The sequence below is a fragment of the Peromyscus eremicus genome, chromosome 1, assembly GCF_949786415.1.
Source record: "Peromyscus eremicus chromosome 1, PerEre_H2_v1, whole genome shotgun sequence".
In the NCBI taxonomy this organism is placed as follows: domain Eukaryota; kingdom Metazoa; phylum Chordata; class Mammalia; order Rodentia; family Cricetidae; genus Peromyscus; species Peromyscus eremicus.
Genome location: NC_081416.1, coordinates 45,166,209 through 45,187,140, shown reverse-complemented (window position 1 = coordinate 45,187,140; position 20,932 = coordinate 45,166,209). Strand labels below are relative to the sequence as shown.

Genomic DNA, 20,932 nt, shown 5'->3' with positions numbered 1-20,932 from the left:
CCTCTTCTTCTTATAGCCTTACTAACTTTATAGACCTCTAACTCCTTACCTAACCACTTCTAGGAATATTTAGATAATCTAATGTGCTGACAGCTATGCACAGCCAGAACCCCAATTCAAGACTCCCTGTAATTATCGTCATTGGCAGCATCTGGTCAGGTCCATCCCCAGTTGGAGGAAAGTACCTTACCAGAGATATCTCTGTACTCTCTAAGAACAGACTTAAGCATGCAGACAACCTGTTTGAGAAGGCCTGGTGGATGTGCCAATTAAGCTTAACCTTCTCCTTTCCAAAGTCTTATCTCTAGCTTTAGATCCACCCTTAACTCAGAACTAAAGGGTTCCAACTTAAAAATACACCTAGCTGTGATGGAAGTTGCCTAGCGACAGAGCACACTCACCAGAAACAGTGGGAGCAGACAGCTTGGAGGAATAAGGGTCAAAGGAATAAAAAGACAGTTTTATTTTCAGAAAAGGATTTAGAGGTAGAAGGAGACAGAGAGTAAGAGAGGAGTGGAGAACTTGAGGATGAAGAGAAAACTAAGAAGGACAGGAGGATTATGACCAGAGAGAATGTGTGGATGAGATGGAAGATGAGGAACAGCCAGATGGGGAAGTACCAGCTGGGTAAGAATGAGAGAAGAACCTAGGTGAGGCAGAATTCAGACAAGAGAAATAAGATTTTTTTTAAGATTCATTTATTTATTATGTATACAAGTGTTCTGTCTGCATGTACGCCTACAGCCGGAAGAAGGTGCCAGAACTCATTACACATGGTTGTGAACCACCATATGGTTGCTGAACTCAGGACCTCTGTAACAGCCATGGCTCTTAACCACTGAGCCATCTCTCCAGCCCAGTTCGGGATATTTAAAGACAAAATACTTTTATTTTTAAGTGTTCTTAAATGAAGCATTATTAGCAACACTCCTCCCCCAACCACCCATAGAGCCTATTTGTTCCTGGAGCACAGCATACTTAAAAAATCATAATCTTAATTTTATAAATAAAAGACTAGATTGGGTAAGTGAAAGGGTCACACAAATATTAAGTATTAAAGCTAATAAATCAATTGTGCTTGACTCCAAAACCCATTATGCATAAGACACTGCTAATACATGACAATTTCCTATCTAATTGATACGAAAATTACATACTTAATGATATATTAGTACTCAGTAAGAAAAAAAAAATCTCAGCACTAGAGAGATGGCTTAGTAGTTAAGAGCACTTTTTGCTCTTCCAGAGGACATAGGTTCAAATCCCAGCACTCACATGGCAGCTCACAATTGTCTGTAACTCCAGTTCCAGAGGATCTGACACCTTCAAATAGACATAAATGCACAAAACACCAATCCACATGAAATAAAAATAATTTAAAAAAAAATCTCACCTTTTTGTATACAGCCATTTTATCGGAATCTAACACAATTATATTCCTTAGTTTTGCATTTATTTCAGTAACTAATGGCTTCATAATCATCTCAGAATCAAGCCCTAAAGGAATAAAACAATGAATAATTGCTTTTCTTTGTCTTCAATTTGATAATTTTAGATATATTTTCATGAGATGATATTACCTTCAATCTTAATTTCAGAAATGTTTTGTTTCTGATCCTGAATAAAAATCCGTAAACAAGATAATTCTGCCAAAAGCTGCAAGGTAATAATATCTTCATTCGTGGGTAGCTTTAAAGCTACAAAACAAAAATCACATTGTAACACAAAGAAAGGTTTAGTAATTACTACACTATGCCTGGCAGCAAAAATATCATCATAAATAATTGAACATCAGATTTACAATTCAACTATAAAGCAAAGAGAAAATACTCCCAACTGAATTGAGAACTCTAAAAATGAGTTATCTAATGAATACAAACACAAATAGGCCAAAGACTGCTCTTAGAGGCGACAATCAATTGAAACTAAGAAATTAAAACAATAACTATGAATCTTTGAGACAACTATCATTATGGAAAGCACAAATACCCATAGTTCTAAATGGTAACTGATAGAGTATCTCTAATTCAAACTTCCAAAATGCTCCAAAATCAAAGGCTTTTTAAGCATTACCATTATACTCAAGAAGTTTTGGATTTAAAGTATCTCAAATCTTAACCTGCACTCTGATTAAAAACAACCATGACAATACTCAAATGTGGTCAGTTACGTTTTTTAATTTAAAATAATGTCATATAAACTTTAAATCAAATATTTCTTGTCTAATTTTCAACTCAAATCTATTACATAATAAACATCTTTTCTTGTAGCCGTAATCAGTCTCTTTATCACTATTCTCTAAAATTAACTGGGTATATGATAAATCATTTTATTTATTTGTCTAATTAAAAGGAACACCAGAGCCTAAAATTACTATTCCAATTGGTGACCCCCCCAAAACACACACACACACACACACACACACACACAAGCCCTGCCCCCAAAAACCCAAACAACAACAGAAACCAAAAACTTAAATTTTAAAGAAATATACCAAGTTTTTTAATGATATCTCCTTTGTCTTCAGTCTCTGCAGCAGACACTGGGGCAGACTGTTCCTCTAATTGTGGCAGGATATTATTAAGATAATTCATTGTATTGAGAAGTGCTTCAGTGTGTAAATGAATATCCAAAGAGGAAAAATTAACCTATAGAACAAAACTGATTTTAGTTCTAGGTCAAAAAAAAATCTGACTTGATGGTCTTTAAAAGACCCTATGATTTGTGGCATAAAGCATATAATTTAAAATACTCAGCTTTATCCTTGGGAATCTTATAATTCCAATTATAAAATAATTATTGGTAAGACATCTAGACATAGAAACACAATTTCTAATTTTAAAATAAGTTAATTATATATTCATACCTTAATAAGTTGTAAAACATTGTTATAGGTACATTTCAAATTGGGTGCATTTTTTTCAGCCTATCCAAAGAGAAAATGTATCTATTAGAACATGATAGGAAGATGTGTTATGTCTACAACTGCATGATAGTTGTAAATTTTTCAAGATCTGTATACTATACATAAATTAACTATAACTGAGGTGGATAGTATGTTACATACATACTTACACACATACATATGTACATATATTAATTAAGCAACTGTTTGACCAGAACAAGGCAACTGCTTTCATATAACAAACAAAATGTGCTAAATATGAGTTTATCTAGCACTAGCAAGTATTCAATTAAGATTACACACTATCTTTCATATTATCTAGAGACAAAAATGTTATATAGTATCAAGTATAGAGAACAATCATTTGGTCCTCAAGAGCGCTGAATGGTTCTTCCTTATTTTTCTTGTATTTGAAACAAAATTTGTGACAGAATCATCCAGAAGCACACTTGTCTTTCCAAATAATCTTACATTGTCTTTGACAATGACATAATTATAGATTTATAGGTTACTACCTGATGTTTTGATGAATGTATACAATGTAAAAAGTTTAAGTAAAGGTAACTTACATATCCAGCTATTGTTGTGAGACATTTGAAATTTACCTTTGGATATATACATTATTATTGACTACAGTTACTCTGCTATCCAACAGATCTTAAAATCTATTCCCATTTCCTATCTGAAACAATTTTCTTTTGTCAACAATTCCTCATTCTTTACTTTCACAGTAGTCCCATCTTGCAGTAGCCACCATTTTTTTCCACATGTATGAGTTCAATTTTATTAGAGTCTACATATAAGTAAGATCCTCCTGTATTTTTCTTTCCATGAATAGATTATTTCATTTAACATCACGGCCTACAGACTGATAATTGCAAATGACACAATTTATCCTTTTTGAATAGTAATCCACTTAATATGCATAAAACACATTGCTTTATTCATTTTCTTTAGAGTTTGTATATTCTAAAATCTGACTCAAATATAACAACAAAAATCTTTAAAAATATCACCAATCATGGAAGCAAAAATGGTCTTAACTATGGTAATAATCTCTTGGCATAATTCTTATTAGAAAGTAATTATTTAAAACATACACAATGCTAAATTAAAACAAAGAATAATTCATAAATAGACCACAGTACATACAGAAGATTCATAAAAGTTTTAAAGATATTACAAATCAATATAAATGGAATGGAATGACTGACACTTAAAAAGCAGGTAGCCAGACAATGGCACAAATTAAGTAAATTCATCCTTTTGCACCACATACAAAAAGAAATATCAACACTATACATTTGGTTCTTTTTCAATAGTCTGGTGGGAAAAGTCAACCAAGAGGCCCTTTCTTCTTGGAACATAGGATACTTTGTTCACTGTATGAAGTATCTGTGAATTAAGACTACAAGACAATAATGACAAAACAGAAAGACCTTTCAAACAGAGGAACTGACTAAGTTACTAAGTTACTAAGGATTAAGCACACTAAATTATAAATTTAAATACTACATCAGCCTGCCAATCAGGTGAAATCAGAACTGCTTACCCTCACAAATTCCATTGTTAACAAATCCTCAATTGTGTTATCCAGGGTGGTGATCAAATAAACTGGTTTCTTGTTTTCATCTAAAAATAGTTTAAGGATTATTTTTTGGTAGGAAAATTATACTAAGATAAATGAAGGCATTAGTAATTATTATTGAAAAAGATTTCCCTAGATTCTACTCAATAAGGTCCCCTCTTTGTTTTTTAAACTCAAAAAGTGTCGTTTCTCCATACAATGTATCCTTCCTTTGTACTTCAACATGAAAATCTCAAACATTCCTACATCTAGACAAGTCAGTAGCAAAACTAGCAAGTTGTTAAAGAAGAACCAAAATAACTTTTGGTGGTAATGAAAGAGCTTGAAGAATTCTAGAATTGAGTCATAACAATGCCTTGAAATAAAAAAGCCAGTATCTCTGAAAATGCTAGTTGTTGAGACATCAAGAAAGTATTACATGTTAATACATACTAGATAAAAATCAGTCTTAGCAGTATACAGCAGTTTACTAGTTACATTACCGATTCTGTTCAAAATGAGATATTCTATGAGAACTGCTAGAGGAGAGATATCTGTATAACCCTTAAAACTATCATTGTCAAATTACTTATGGCTGCTAAAAATCAGTATTCTAGAGACTGGGATAAAGGACTACAAACTAAGTAACTTACTCTTGCAGAGGAAAACATAGCACAATGCCCATGTACCCCTTCAAACTTAAAAACTCTGAGTACATGAACCAGCTCCCTATTTTAGGCATTAACTACATTTTTCAACCTTAAGATCTACACTTCATTCACACATTAACCAGCTTCTTAAACAGCTGTTTATCAGATCATTTGCTTTTCACAAAACAACTCTGCTACTCACCCCTTCTCAGAAAATAAGAGCAAACTGTTTTAGGATTAGGTACAGCAAAGATGGTATATAATGCTTTTTGTTTACAAATATTTACTTATGCTTTGCCTTTGAGAAACAAAAATAAGCATAAACATAAAAATTAACCATGGCTATACTACTACTTCTGGATTACTAGAGTTTTGTGTGATATTACGTGTATGTTCTGACAAATAAAGCTTGCCTGGAGATTAGAGGGCAGAGTTAGCCACTAGTTAACCATAGAAGCCAGGTGGTGGTAGCACATGCCTTTAATCCCAGCATTCAGGAGGCAGAGGCAGGCAGATCTCTGTGAATTCGAGGCCAGCCTGGTCTACATAGAGAGTTCTAAGATAGCCAGGGCTACACAGTAAAACCCTTAAGCACTAGAGAACACTATATAAAATATATATTAGAGAACACTATCCAGTTGGTTTACTTCTCTTTCCAATAATCAAAAAAAATTACATTGGGGCAAAAGAACAGAATATAATTTTGACATAACAGAACAAAAATTGAATAACTATATATGATCTTTGTGTGACTAAGAGATAACTGTGGTACAATCCACCACACTCAAATTTGTGTGACCAAGAGATAACTGTGACACAGTCCACCACACTTAAGTTAGTGCAACTAAGAGGTAACTGTGACATAATCCACCACATCCAAGTTTGTAAGACCAAGAGATAACTGTCATATAGTGTACCACACTCAAGTTAGGGAGACCAAGAGATAATTATAACACAGTCCATCACACTCAAGTTCCCAAAAGCTGGAGAACAAGGAGACAATGTGATACCATACAAATGCATGTCCTCTGACCTACGTTTGGGTTAAACTACTTAATTTGATCCATAATTTTTACAAGAGTCAATGAACTTAGCAGATGTCACTCATCAAAGAAGCTATGACAAACTGGCATATGAAAGGTTCCCGACATCATGTATCATCAGAGAAATTCAAACTGCCATTATATATATATTAGAAGTACTCAAGCCCAGACACTAACAGAATGCTGACAAGGATGAACAAAAAGCATTCTTATTTCTTACTAGCAAAAATGAAAAATGATATAACCACTGGAAGAGTTTGGTGGTTCATTACAAAAGTTATATATTTAACATATAATCCACCACTTAATGCTCCTTAGTATTTACCCAAAGAAACAAGATAGCTTAGGTCTACACCAAAATCTGCATATAGTTATTTATAGCATCTTTATTCAAAAATTTTCCAAAACTTAAAAGAAGTCAACATGTCCTTTATAAAGTGAGTGGACAGATAACTACAATAGATATCTATTATGCATAGGTGGATAGGAAACAATAATGTTTTTAGACAAAGGAATATGATTTATTGGTCAACAATAACTAGCTGTCATGAAAATATAAGAAGATTTAAACACAGATAACTAAAAGAAGCCAACCTTAAAAGGATGTACACTGTATTTTTCCAATCATATGTTCAGATAAAAAGGTAAAGCATGGAAGACAGGGAGATTTTAAGCCAGGTACCACAGAGGAAGGAGTGGAGGACAGCAGATATTCAACACGGTGAAAACATGCTTGTGGTGATACCACCATAGAAACTTGGTTCTTTATATATTGTCCAAACACATAAGTTTAACACAAATGTTTAAGTCTAATGCAAATAATGGATTTCAGGTGATAATAATGTGAATAGGATCAACTATAACAAACACATCACACTGTTGGGGAAGTTGATAAATGAATGATGTAATTTGCAGTTAAGTGGATACACTTAGAGAAGATTGTATTCAATGAGGTAATCCAGGCCCAGAAAGACAAATGCAACATGTTCTCTCTCATCTGTGGTCCTAGCACGAAATATCTAGATTCATGTGCTGATACAACCCCTCATTAAAGAAGCTTCTCTTTCCTCTTTTTCCTCCCTCCTCCTCCTTTTTTTTTTTTTTTGTTTTTTTTTGTTTTGTTTTGTTTTGTTTTTCTAGACAGGGTTTCTTTGTGTAGCCCTGGCTGTCCTGGAACTAGTTCTGTAGACCAGGTTGACCTTGAACTCACAGAGATCTGCCTTCCTCGGCCTACCAAGTGTTATTATTAAAGGTGTGCACCACCACCGACCACCTGGCAAGAAGCTTTGATTTATAACAAATGAAAACTATGGCAGAAAATCACAATACAGAGATCAATGGATACACTGATGTGACAGCTGCTACATCTATGGCTCAGGGAACAAACATCATGGAAGAGGGAGTGGAAAGATAATATGAGCCAGGAAGTCTGCTGTGAATCAGTCTCTTCTAGAAATGGCTGCACAAATAGGACCAGAACAATGGCAATATCAGTAGCCATGCTAGTGTGGAATAGAGAAAATTTCACAGGGTCCTGACACTAGACAACAAACTATAGGCAACTAATGACTGCTGAAGAGAGGCAGAATTAGCCTCTCCCAGGGATGATCACCCAAGCTATTTATTTAATACAAAGTGGTCAGCCCTGAAGTCATCCATATACATGCAACAAAAACAGACTCAGCAGATTATATTTATGTATTTGTGTATACACACATATATGTAATATTCAAAGAAAGAAAGGTACTATTGATTTGATAGTAGAGGGTGTATGGGAGGGGTTGGAGGGGAAGGGAAGGGTAAGTGCTGTAGATATCGCTCTGTATGCTGTGAATGTGTTGCTCTGATTAGTTAATAAATAAAGTGCTGATTGGACAATAGCCAGTCAGGAAGTATAGGCGGGACAAAGAGAGAAGAGAATTCTGGGAAGAGAGAGGAGTTGTGAGCGAGACACAGAGGAAGCAAGATGTGAAGGCAGAACTGAGAAAAGGTACCAAGCCATGTGGCTAAACATAAATAAGAACTATGGGTTAATTTAAGTATAAGAGCTAGTCAATAGTTAGCCTGAGCTAATGGCCAAGCAGTTTTAATTAATATAAGCCTCTGTGTGTTTACTTGGGTCCAAGCATCCCTAGGGCCACAGGAGCTGGGCAGGACCAGGAAAACTTCAGCTACAGGTAAGTGATGTAATTATATTTTAATTTAAAATGTATTAAAGAAAATAGACTAATATAAATTTGAATGTAATTGTCTCTCCTTTTTTCAAACTATTTCATAATAAAAATATATTGATTCAAAGTCTAAGGAACAGAAAATTCTACAATAGGTAAACAAATTTGAAAGTAATTTATATATTTTAATAGTCTTACCTAAGTATTCTGGACATTTTAACCAGAACTCTTTCAAAAAGGCATTTGCTTTCAAATCAAATTTTCTAATCTCAACTTCTGTACCCAATCCTAAAACACCCATTTCTAGCACGGGTAGTTCACAGTCTCCCACAAGGTGATAAAACTGAATCAAAACCTGTAGAAGAAAGGCAAAACACATAGGTCACCTATGTGATAACCATGTATGAATACAGAAGATATATATGTAGTATGTTAAGAATTTAAACTTAATATTGATTTTCTATTCACCCCACACATATAATGCATATTTACATTGTATAATCATCAAAAAATATGTATTGGAAAACTGCCCACAATATACCACTTAAACACTAATTCTTAAGAAAGATAAGGGCCCTGCTGGCAGTCGGATCAGGATACACCCTGGCGCATGAGCTGGCTTTTTGGAGCCCACTACCTATGGTGGGACACCTTGCAAAGTCTTGATGCACGGAGAGGGGCTTGGACCTGCCTCAATTGAATGTATCAGGCTTTGCTGACTCCCCATGGGATGCCTAACCTTTTCAGAGGAGGGAATGGGGGGTAGTTTGGGGGAGAAAGGCTGGTAGGGAACAGAGAAGGGAACAGAGGAGGTAGTTGGTAGGTAAAATGAACAACAAATTTCTTAATTAAAAAAAAAAGATAATCTTAAAAAATGAAGGAAACCATACACCATATCTCCATATACCTTGAACAGTATCTATTAGTAAAGGCATTATATAAGTAAACTGCACAAAGTATAAATGACAATTCACATAACCGACACTTATGTAATCATAATACATACCTCTGCTACTTCAAACCGCATCTTAAGTTGAATTAAATTCATTGAACTATCTTTCTTTTGTAATTTTTTAGGTCGACAACTTTTAAATTTAGATAGAATTTGAGGATACTCTTCCAAAGGACTACAGGGTGCATCAAAAAATTCCTCCTCTGAATCTAAATTTAATAAAATATTTTAAGTCAACAACAGAAGTAATCTATGTTTAACATTTTTATATTTTTTCTGAAATAATGTAAGCATTAAAATGCTATGGGTCTATATTAAAAGTTGAACACAAAAACTAGAGAAAATACAGAAATTAATTTTGAATAAATAACATTGCAAAGAATAAAAATTATAGAAATTACAAATTATGTAATCTTTGGCATAAAATCATTTTTTAAGATTCATTTTTATTTTTAATTATGTATATTTGTGTATATCTGTGTGCAGGTATATGCAGGTGCCCACAGAGTACAAAGGAGGGCAACTTATATTCTTGAGCTGGAGTAAGAGGCAGTAGTGAGCTGCCCAGTGTGGATGCTGGGAACTGAACTATGATCCTATGCAAGCACATCATGAACTCTTAAACACTGAGCTCTCTCTCCCAAATCAAAAATGAAAAAAATCAACTTTAAAAACTCATATATATTGTTTTCTAACAGAAAACAATAACATGTATTGAAAATAATGATTGTATACATTATGAATACTGAAAGCAACATACTACATTATCCTATATCTGGATAGTGTAACAGGACTCAGTTTACAATTCTGTAATATTAGCAACAGAGGCCAGGCCCAGAAATGTTAATAAAGCACCCCTTTAACTACAGCTTCATTTATCAGTAATCAACCATGATATAAAAATAGTAGATGAAAGATTCCACTTATCAACTACTCAAAACAATGAAAACAGTTTTAAATTGAGTAGTGTGAGGAGTTCTCACACTACCTGCCCCAACCATGACTTATACTTTTGTCAGTAGATTTATTGTAGGGTAAAAAGTAAAAGCTTCCCTTTAGTAATCAAAGTTCACAGGTTTGCTGGAATGAACTGACTACAAACAGCAGAAAAGGTACAAAAATGAATTAATATGAACTGGGGTGAGAGAATCAACCACAACACTGTGATTGTCCATGTGTTCCAATGAGGTCCATATAGTCCAGCTTTCTTTACACGGGAGGGAAAGATGAGGAATGTAACAATTTTAGGGAAAGAGCAAATTATTTAGGTACAGGAATGGGTCCAATGCTCAGACAATGGCTAGTAAATATATTTGAGAATTAAATGTACCAAACTGATTAACAATTGCCTATATGCAAATTCAGTACAGGTGTGGTTACATTTTCTTTTTCAGGGGTAGGGGAGAGTTCGGGTTTGAGACAGGGTTTCTCAGTGTAGTCCTGGCTGTCCTGGAACTCGCTTGTAGACCAGGCTGGCTTCGAACTCACTGAGTTACACCTGCCTCTGCCTCCTGAGTGCTGGGATTAAAGGCTTGAGCCACCACTGCCCCATCTTGCTTACCTTCTTTAAATTTTCCCTGTAGGCATGAATTAATAAAAATTTAGGAAGAAACTATTGTTAGTTGCTGATAACTTGTTTTCTTTGGCAGATTAGGTCTTTGGGCATTATCTTAAAGATTTTCCATTATGTCCTACAAGGACCTTTAATTTAAGTTACCAGCAGAGCAGACTGCCATGTTTACCTAGAATTTATATTAAAAGTTTAGGATCCAAAACAGTAAAAATATTAAACCACTTAGTTACACTACGGGAAGGAGATGGCTATTAAAAAGGGAAAATCACTCTTCTTTAAGAACATGGCCCCTACCAGAATGCTCATGCCTCAGAGGATAGCCGCACACTCATGTGCATATGTGTTGCACTACTTGGACTCAGGAGTTATTAATAACAATAACAAAGGACATAAGTCAGAGAGATACAGAGTGTTGAGGACAAAGGGGGAGTTGGAAGGAGTAGTGGTAGATGAATAAGATTAAAACATGCTATATAAATTTATGAAACTTTCAAAGATAAAAAAATATTATAAAAAGGACTAGTAAAAGAAAGTTCAAAACATACTAATCTGCAATACATCCCTAATTAACTAAAACTGGTTAGAGCATGTGATCTCATACATAACATCTCTCTGCTCACCACATCCCCACAAAAAATTTCCCAGATAACAAAAGAACACAAAACTTCCTCTGAGATTTAGTCTTCTTTAAAATCTTGAAAATATAGAACATATTTTTTTCCAACATGGCCATGAAAAACGCAGGCATGTGACAGTGGAATATTTCAAAATAAGTTTTATATGTAAATGCAGATATTAAAACATCATTTTCCTCCTTAACAAAAAAGATTAGAAAGTTTACTATCTCCAATTTCTTCAAATACTACAGTATAAATTAGGCATCTATAAACTTTTTTTTAAATGGCAAACTCAATAATGACTTCTGTTAGTAATACTTAGGTTTAAAATTACAAATTATTCTTGTTAAAGTGATACCACTACAAATGTAACTTTAAAGACTACTTAAAATATATTATTTTAACGAATCTGAGGAACAATGCAGCTGCCTGGCATTCCCTATAACTGGAGGACAGATAATTCCCAATAAACACCATCTTGCACGAGGACTCTACTGAGACGAGTCCATAAGCAGTACAGAAGTAGCTCTGCTAATAAAGCACAAGCTTCCCTTTCATATGGATGCTAAAATGCACATAGGTCAGTACCTCTATACTGCAGTCTCCCTCTACAATAAAGCCGTTCTTCTTAAAAATATGTAAATGGATCTAAAATTATTTAAAAATTATCAGGGAGGATTTCAGACACTGGTGTTTTGATCTTGTTCACTGTCCCTCCATAAACTCTTCCAGATCTACCCCCACTTCTCTTCCCACCCAACCACCAACTTTGTAGTGTTTTGTTTTTTTCCCCCTCCTCCTCAAGGCCAACTTGCACTAGCTATTCTTTGAAGTCAGGCCTTCTTCGGAAGCATGGTCAAGGCACTCTTATCATAAGGTCGCTGACTTTACTCTGGATGATAAGCCTCACCACTGTTAGCTATTCCTTCCCAAGCCACCTTCCTACAACTTGCATCCCTCAACTTAGAAGCCCAACTTTTTCTTTCCTTTTGTTCCAACTTTTAATCACCATTTGAGGGACTCATTTCTGAATGTATCCAATGTACATGTGACATAAACTTTAATTTGTTGATTTTTTTCTTATTAATCATTCTATACAGAGAAATTAATGTTAAAAGATAAAGATATACCCCTACCCATAATTATCTGAAAAAAAATCCCTCAAATGTAAACTACCTCAATTACACATGTGTAATAAAGAAAAAATTTTTAAGCAGTTTCACTTTACCATCTTCAGCAACAGAAGGCTGTTCCAATAAAGGGATTAACTTCTGAGAAATCTGTGATACTGGCAAAGAAGTAGATGCTTGAATCTGAAACAAAAGTAACTTACTGTCAATCAGAATAAAGACATTTTATACAAATTTATATGATAATATTGACCAAAAAAAACCTACTCAATTCAATCTGAGAAGAAATCAGGTCTAAAGCCTAATTAATTATATGATGTATGAAACTTAAAGAGCTTTGGATTGTATCCCAGTTGGTAGACAGTGTATGATGAAAAGTCCTAGGTTTAGACCCCCCCAACAACACCACATAAAGCTAGGCATTGTAGATCATGCCATTAATCCTAACATTTGTGACAGGAGGCAGAAAGATAACAAATCTGTGTCATCTGGCCAGTCTAAAAAAAAAGGAAGAAGTGCTTTTACAGAAGTAATATGTTCAAAGTATATTATATACTAGTATAAAAATGCATGTTTATAACCTAGTATAATAATTATTTTTAAAGTAAGTACTTTTTTAAGTTTGTTGGTAAGTATAATTGTGGAGCTCCTATAGTAACTTCCTTGGGAATCTCTAAGGATTGTGAGATCTGTTTTAACTTGAAATTTTACTTAGCCTAGAAACCAGCTCAAGGACATCTTTGAGAAGCAAGCCCAAAACTTGATATTAAGAACTGAGCAAAGTGTCCCAGCATAGACCCCAGGCTCCAAAAAGCCAGCTCATGCACTAAGGACAGGTCCCAGTCCCACTGCCTGGGGCCCTCCCAACCAGTTCAAGCTAATCACCTGTCTCACTTATCCAGAGGGCTCCTCAGCTATTGGTTCACAGTTCATGTGTTTCCACTAGTTTGGCCATTTGTCCCTGTGCTTTTTCCAATCATGGTCTCAACATCTCTTACTCATACAATCCCTCCTCTCTCTCGCCGACTGGACTCCTGGAGCTCCACCTGGGGCCTGGCCGTGGATCTCTGCATCCACTTCCATCTGTCATTGGATGAGAGTTCTATCACGACAGTTAGGGTGTTCGGCCATCCGATCATCAGAATAGGTCAGTTCGGGCTCTCTCTTGAACATTGCCAGTAGTCTATTGTGGAGGTATCTTTGTGGATTTCTGGGGACCTCTCTAGCACTTTGCTTCTTCCTATTCCCATGGGGTCTTCATTTATCATGGTCTCTTTTTTCTTGTTCTCCCTCTCTGTTCTTGATCCAGCTGGGATCTCCCGCTCCCCTAAGCTCTCTTCCCCCTGACCCTTGCCCTCCATTAGTCCAGTTTGCTCATGTAGATCTCATCCATTTCTCTGTCATTGGGCGATTCCTGTGTCTTTCTTAGGGTCTTCTTTACTAAGTAGCCTCCCTGGAGTTGTGAGTAGCAGTCTCATCCTTTGTTTTACATGTAGTATCCTCCTATGAGTGAGTACATATCATGTTTGTCTTTCTGAGTCTGGGTTACCTCACTCAGGATGATTTTTTTCTAGATCCATCCATTTGCCTGTAAACCTCATGATGTCATTGTTTTTCTCTGCTGAGTAGTATTCCATTTGTATATGTACCACACTTTATTTATCCATTCTTCAGTTGAAGGGCATCTAGGTTGTTTCTAGGTTCTGGCTATAAAACAATGCTGCTATGAACATAGCTGAGCATGTGCCCTTGTGGTATGATTGAGCATTCCTTGGGACAATTTGCTCAGCCTGGGTGAAGGGAGGAGGGGACTGGACCTGCCTCGACAGAATCTACCAGGCTGAGCTGAATCCCAAGGGGAATCCTTGCCCTGGAGGAGGTGGGAATGGGGGATAGATTGGGGGGAGGGTGGGAGGGATGAGGGAGGACAGGGGAATCCATGGCTGATATGTAAAATTAAATTAATTATAAAATTTAAAAAATCATTATTAAAAAAAGAACTGAGAAGCAAACACTGTTATTTTAATTTTTAATGATATTTCAGCAAATATACTGTTTTAGGAAAATTAACTAATAAAAACATATAATGCCGTTTAAACAACACAAGACTTAGAGGGTAAGGCAGACGAATCTCTCTGAGTTCTGCAAACAGATCTCTGAGTTCCAGGACAGCCAAGGCTACATTGTGAGACATTGTCTCCAAGAAAAAGTTAATCAATATAAATAACACAACTGAATCTTTCACCAATACTATGAAACAAAACATTAATATATCTGACCTAGAAGAATCCTACATATTCTTTTTTTTTTTGTTGTTGTTGAGACAGGATTTCTCTGTGTAGCTTTGTACCTTTCCTGGAACTCAATCTGTAGCCCAGGCTAGCCTTGAATTCACATAGATCCACCTGGCTCTGCCTCCTGAGTGCTGAGATTAAAGGCATGCGCCACCACAGCCTGGCTGAATACTACATATTCTTTATTGATCACATTCCCTATCACCACCAAATATAATATTGTTTTATTTGGTTGTTTGAATTTAAATTTAACCTCCTACAAAAGACTTTCTAAACAATATAAGCCTTTCTAAGTCGCAGAAAAGACTACTGCGACATACATTTTTCTATGGCATCCTAATTAAAATAAACTTAAATTTAATCATTCTGATGACTTATCAAATTTTCCATATTAAATTGCATTACACATGTAAATAAGTCAGAATGTACAGTAGTGGTACACATACATACCTTTGTGGTAACCAACAGCTCTCTACTTGAACTGAAGATCTGCCTAAGAAGAAAATCATGCCTGGCAATATAAACTACCAATTACCCAGGGCTACTGAAGTCATGGATATCAAGGAACCAATAGCCATCATTTTAAACCAGCATAATCCCTAACCACATTCTAAATATTTGTCCTTATATCCACTGATAAATGTAGTCCTCAGCCCTCACCGAAGCAACTTGTCTTTACAATAGATGAAGGCCATTACAGAAAACCACAACCAATTAAAATGAAGAGTGTAGAGCCCAGTCCTAATAGATATATCTACAAAACAACTCTTGCACCTAAATTTCAGAGAAAACAGCAAAGAAGGGGGCAGAAAGATTATATAAGCCAAAGGACCACAGAGTTTGCTCTGAGACTGTGCCTCTTAGTAATGTCAGAACCTACATCTGTAATGGCTCACCAACACGGCTACCTAAACATGAGCTGAACAAGAACAAGAGTAACAATAAAATAATAATAAAGTGGACAAGGGAAAGATGACAACACTCAAAGCCTACAAGAAGAACTACAAGCAACTATGGAAGGCTGAGAGTGAGAGAAACAGACTTCCCCAGGGAAGAGCATACCAATTGGTTATCCAATAAATGGTCCTCCCTAAAAACATATGTACAAGCTAGTATTATACCGACTAAGTTATATTTAGGAATATATTTATGAATATGCATTATATGGATATATGTGCATATACATACAATTTATGAAAGAAGAACCCTTAAATAAGAGAAAAATAGGCATAAATGAGAGAGTTTGAAGGGAGAAAATAGAAGAGAAAAATTATGTAATCATATTAGCTCAAAAAATAAATAATTGGAATATGGTCAGTGTATATTCTTCTATAACTCTTGTGGGAAAAAAATCTGCTTACAGATTTTTGATTTTACTTTCAAGTCACTCTAAGGATACTTGAACATGCTTTTAATACTTATATTCAAAACTTTTCCAACTAGAATTGTTTATGGTTACTTCTATTAAGTACTATCAAATTGTCTTCAGCAGGGCAAGGGTCGAGGGAAAGAGAGCTTGGGTGAGTGGGAGATCCCAGCTGGATCAACAACAGAGAGGGAGAACAAGGAATAGGAGACCATGGTAAATGAAGACCACATGAGAATAGGAAGAAACAAAATACTAGAGAGGCCCACAGAAATCCACAAAGATACCCCCACAACAGACTGCTGGCAATGGTCGAGAGACAGTCCGAATTGACCTACTCTGGTGATGGGATGGCCAAACACCCTAATTGTCGTGCTAGAAACCTCATCCAACTACTGAGGGATCTGGATGCAGAGATCCATGACTAGGCCCCAGGTGGATCTCTGGGAGTCCAATTAGCGAGAATGAGGAGGGTTTATATGAGTGAGAATTGTTGAGACCAAGGTCGGATAAAGCACAGAGACAAATAGCAAAACAAACGGAAACACATGAAATATGAACCAATGGCTGAGGGGTCACCAACTGGATCAGGCCCTCTGAGTGGGTGAGACAGTTGATTGGCCTGATCTGTTTGGGAGGCATCCAGGCAGTGGCACCGGGTCCTGTGCTCATTGCATGAGTTGGCTGTTTGAAACCTGGGGCCTATGCAGGGTCCCTTGGCTCGGCCTGGGAGGAGGGGACTGGACCTACCTGGACTGAGTCCACCAGGTTGATCTCAGTCTGTGAGGAAGGCTTTGCCCTGGAGGAGGTGGGAATGGGGGGCAGGAGGGGGGAGAACAAGGGAATCTGTGCCTGTATGTAGAACTTAATTGCATTGCAAAATAAAAATTAAAAAAAAAAATTGTCTTCAGCAGTGATTTCAAGTTTATACTGATATCAGCAGAGAATAGATTTTATATGAATCTTTATTCACAAATACTTAGGGGTTTTCAAAGATTTTAATTTTGTGAATCTTACGAGTTAATTACAATTTTGCAGTAGGTACTCATAACACCACAAACTACTTGTTTTCTCCTTCAGAAAGTCTCTTCATTCAGGGGCAAGATAGCAATATATAAAACCTAAGAAAAAGCTCACTAAATTTTCAAAGAAAAAACAAAGCCATGAATCCAGGAGCTAGATCCATATAAAGAACACTACAAACAAGGAGAAGCCTTCTTCATTCGTCCTGTGATCATGAGACATTGTCTTAGGAACAACCTCTGTTTCCACTTCTAAAGTTTGCAAGTTTATTAACTATGTTTTTGAGAACTACTGTTCTATTACATCCCCTTTTATATTTGTTAGGTCTGGAAATGCAGGTTTTAATGAACTGATGCAACAATTGACAAATATTCCTATCCACTATCCTCTGAATACCACAACATTTTCTGCTACGTGTATCTGTATTTTTTTTTCCTGAGTAGGTCTGTCCTAATTTGGGTTCTATTGCTGGGATAAAATAGTGAGTAAAACCAGCTTGGAAAGGAAAAAAGCTTATTTACTTCATCTTACACTTCCAGGTAACAGTCCATCACTGAGCTAAGTTATGGCAGGAACTTAAAGAAACTGAGGACATAAATGAAAACATAAGACATGAAGGAATGCTGCTCCCTAACTTGCTCCTTATCACTTCCTCAGCTTGCTTTCTTATATAACCCAGGACCACCTTTCCAGGGCTGGACACCCACAGTGGCATGAGCCCTCCCACATCATTAACCAAGAAAAATGACTCACAGTCTTGCCTACAGACCAAGCAGATGAGGGCATTTTCTCAAATGCATTTCTGTCTTCCTAAGATGACTCTGGCTTGGGTCAAGTTGAAAAAAACTAACCAGCACAAATTTTACAGTATTTTTAATCCATTTCTTTATTGATAATTACATTTTCACAGCTTTTTAATATAAATAACTATGAGCCTTTTAGCCTACATCTCTGTGTGGCCACACATTTTCCTTTCTCTTAGATAAAAATGTAGAATTCTTAAATCACACAGTAAATATGTATTTAACTTTATTTAACAAAATTACCAAAGGGCTTACAGATAGTACCAATGAATGATTGTAAATTCTCATCATGTCAATACCTCAACATGGGGGTATCTTTTTAAAAATTTTAGCTATTCTAATCATTCTTTGCTTATTTTGGTTTTTCTGAGACAGGGTTTCTCTGTGTAGTTTTGATGCCTATCCCGGATCTCGCTCTGTAGACTAGGCTAGCCTCAAACTCACAGCGATCCGCCTGGCTCTGCCTCCTGAGTACTGGAATTAAAGGCGTGTGCCACCACAGCCTGGCCTAATCATTCTTTAATGGTAATTAAATATGGATGCATTTTCCAAGTTATTAAGTTGACATCTTTTCATATTATCTATTTCCCTTATTTATTAAGCTGCTGATCTTACATATTTTGGATTCAAGTAATTTGGAAGATAAATACATTATAAGGATTTTTTTTCTTTTATACATGGAAATGTACATGGACTGACCTTGCTTTTTGTTTTTAATTTAAAAAAGTAGTGTGTGTGTGTGTGTGTGTGTGTGTGTGTGTGTGTGTGTGTACAGGTATGCTCATACCACAGAGTGCTTAGGTAGGTCAGAGGACCGCTTAGTGTTTGATCTCTCCAACATGACTACAGTGGTGTGAAGGAGAATGGCCCCATATGTTCTTAGGTTTGAATACTTGGTCTCCAATGGGTAAAATTGTTTCACAAGAATTAGGAGGTATGGCTTTTATTGGAGGAGGTTTGTCACTGGGGGCAGCCTTTAACGTTTCAAAAGCCCATGCCATTCTGTGTGTCTCTCTGCCTAATGTTGATGATAGTGGTTGTCACAAGACATAAGCTCTCAGTTACTACTTTAGCAGAATGCCCATCTGTTGCCACCATGCTTCTCGACATGATAGTCATGGACTAACCCCTCTGAAACTGTAAGCAAGCTCCAAATAAACTTTTTCTTCTCTAAGTTACCTTGGTTGTAGTGTTTTGTCATAGCAGTAAAAAAGTAACTAAGACAATAACCATGTAAGTCCTAGAGACTGAATCACGTCCCCACGGGCTCTGCAACAAACACCTTTACCAGTTGGGCCATCTCACTGGCTCTTTCTCTTCTTTTTAACAGCCTTTGAAAAAAACAAAAATTTAAATTTCCATAATGTCCAATTGCTTCTTTTTATGTTGTAATTTTTAAGGTATTTGTTACAAGTATATGTGCTGTTTTCCTTGTATTAGTTTTGTTGTTTTGGTTAAAAAAAGTTCACATCTTTGGCCTTTACATTTACATCTGTGCTCTATTTCAGGTTTGACTGTCTACATGGTGTTACTGAGAGGCTGCAAGTTCATTTATTTTCCATATGATATGTTTCTGAGCAGTATGTCTCAAGTATGTTCAAAAGAGTAAATATCGTCTGAGGACAATGAGGTAAAAGACAAGTGACCATAGTTGCTGTAAAACCAAGGGAAGAGTTGAACACCAGAATTTGCTGGGAGTGTTAGAAGTGTGGTCAAGGCTGGCAGGAAGCCTGGTGCATCCCTATAACTTGGATTATAAGAAAAAAAAGTTTATATTGCTCAGGCAAAAATGGTTTCAAACAAAACTGGAATGCATATAATTTTATCTCAAGCTAGTATCAAAACTGTCAGGCAGTGACTTAGGGGCAGTCAGGGACAGCTGAAAACCTACATCTATTTTGTAAACACACATGCTATCATCCAGTATTTGTGTGTTTAATTTACATGAAAAATGCTGAGTACAATTAGTCTAATTCTTAAGGGTCTACAAATTGTGGAAAGATAAATGTGCACTGGCTTCAACTTAAAGTCACCAGCTGCATCCATACCTAACAGGGAGTAACCATGCCCTTTGAAACTTTGAAGCTGGAAACTAACTTCTCTCTAGCTATCCAAGTTCTAGATGACAATTTCTTCCAATATAAGGCTGTGTATTATACAACAGAAATCTGTTGTTCTATGTGGTAACCACCATCAATTACCTTAGGTAGATGTGTTGCTGGCTGTTTCTGCTTTTATTCTTTGGAGAGCTTGCCACCCAGCTCCCAAATAAATAAACACACAGAGAATTCTTCTTAATTACAAATGACTGGCCTTAGCTTGGCTTGTTCCTAGCCAGCTTTTCTAAACTTAAATTATTCCATTTATCTTTTGCCTCTGAGGTTTTATCTTTATCTATTTTATAGACCTTTCTTTCTTACTCTGTTACCAGTTTTGTAGCTGGGTGGGCTGGCCCCTGATGTCCTCCTCTTTCTTCTCTTGCTCCTTCTTCCCTCCCAGATTTCTCCATCTATTCATTCTGTCTGCCTGCCAGCCCCAACTATCCTTTCTCCTGCCTCACTATTGGCCATTTAGCTCTTTATTACACCATCAGGTGTTTTAGACAGGCAAAGTAACACAGCTTCACAGAATTAAACAAAAACAACAAAAAAGAATGTAACATATCTTTGCATCCTTAAACAAATGTTCCACAAAATAAATAAATGTAATACATCTTAAAATAATATTCTACAACACAGATAGATGTTCTATATAACTTATAGCTCCTACTTTATCACTTGTGACTTTATCTTGCACTCTGACGTTACAAAGACAGTTCAAACCTCATGAGCCAAGCTC

General features: G+C 36.1%; 1 protein-coding gene across 6 annotated transcripts in view; it reads right to left on the bottom strand.

Moving 5' to 3' along the window:
• The window catches only part of Vps13a (vacuolar protein sorting 13 homolog A), a 221,449-nt gene that overhangs the window by 126,464 nt on the left and 74,053 nt on the right, over nt 1–20,932 (bottom strand). For all 6 annotated transcript variants that reach the window (XR_009378680.1, XM_059259973.1, XM_059259982.1 and 3 more), the window contains exons 24-31: nt 12,707–12,791; nt 9,343–9,497; nt 8,535–8,691; nt 4,458–4,537; nt 2,867–2,926; nt 2,495–2,648; nt 1,581–1,697; nt 1,394–1,497 (exon numbers count right to left, since the gene is read on the bottom strand). Coding sequence is in view for 5 of the 6 variants with exons in the window: in XM_059259973.1 (XP_059115956.1) it covers nt 1,394–1,497; nt 1,581–1,697; nt 2,495–2,648; nt 2,867–2,926; nt 4,458–4,537; nt 8,535–8,691; nt 9,343–9,497; nt 12,707–12,791 (912 nt within the window). In the remaining variant the exon portion in view is untranslated. The remainder of the gene's footprint in view (nt 1–1,393; nt 1,498–1,580; nt 1,698–2,494; nt 2,649–2,866; nt 2,927–4,457; nt 4,538–8,534; nt 8,692–9,342; nt 9,498–12,706; nt 12,792–20,932) is intronic.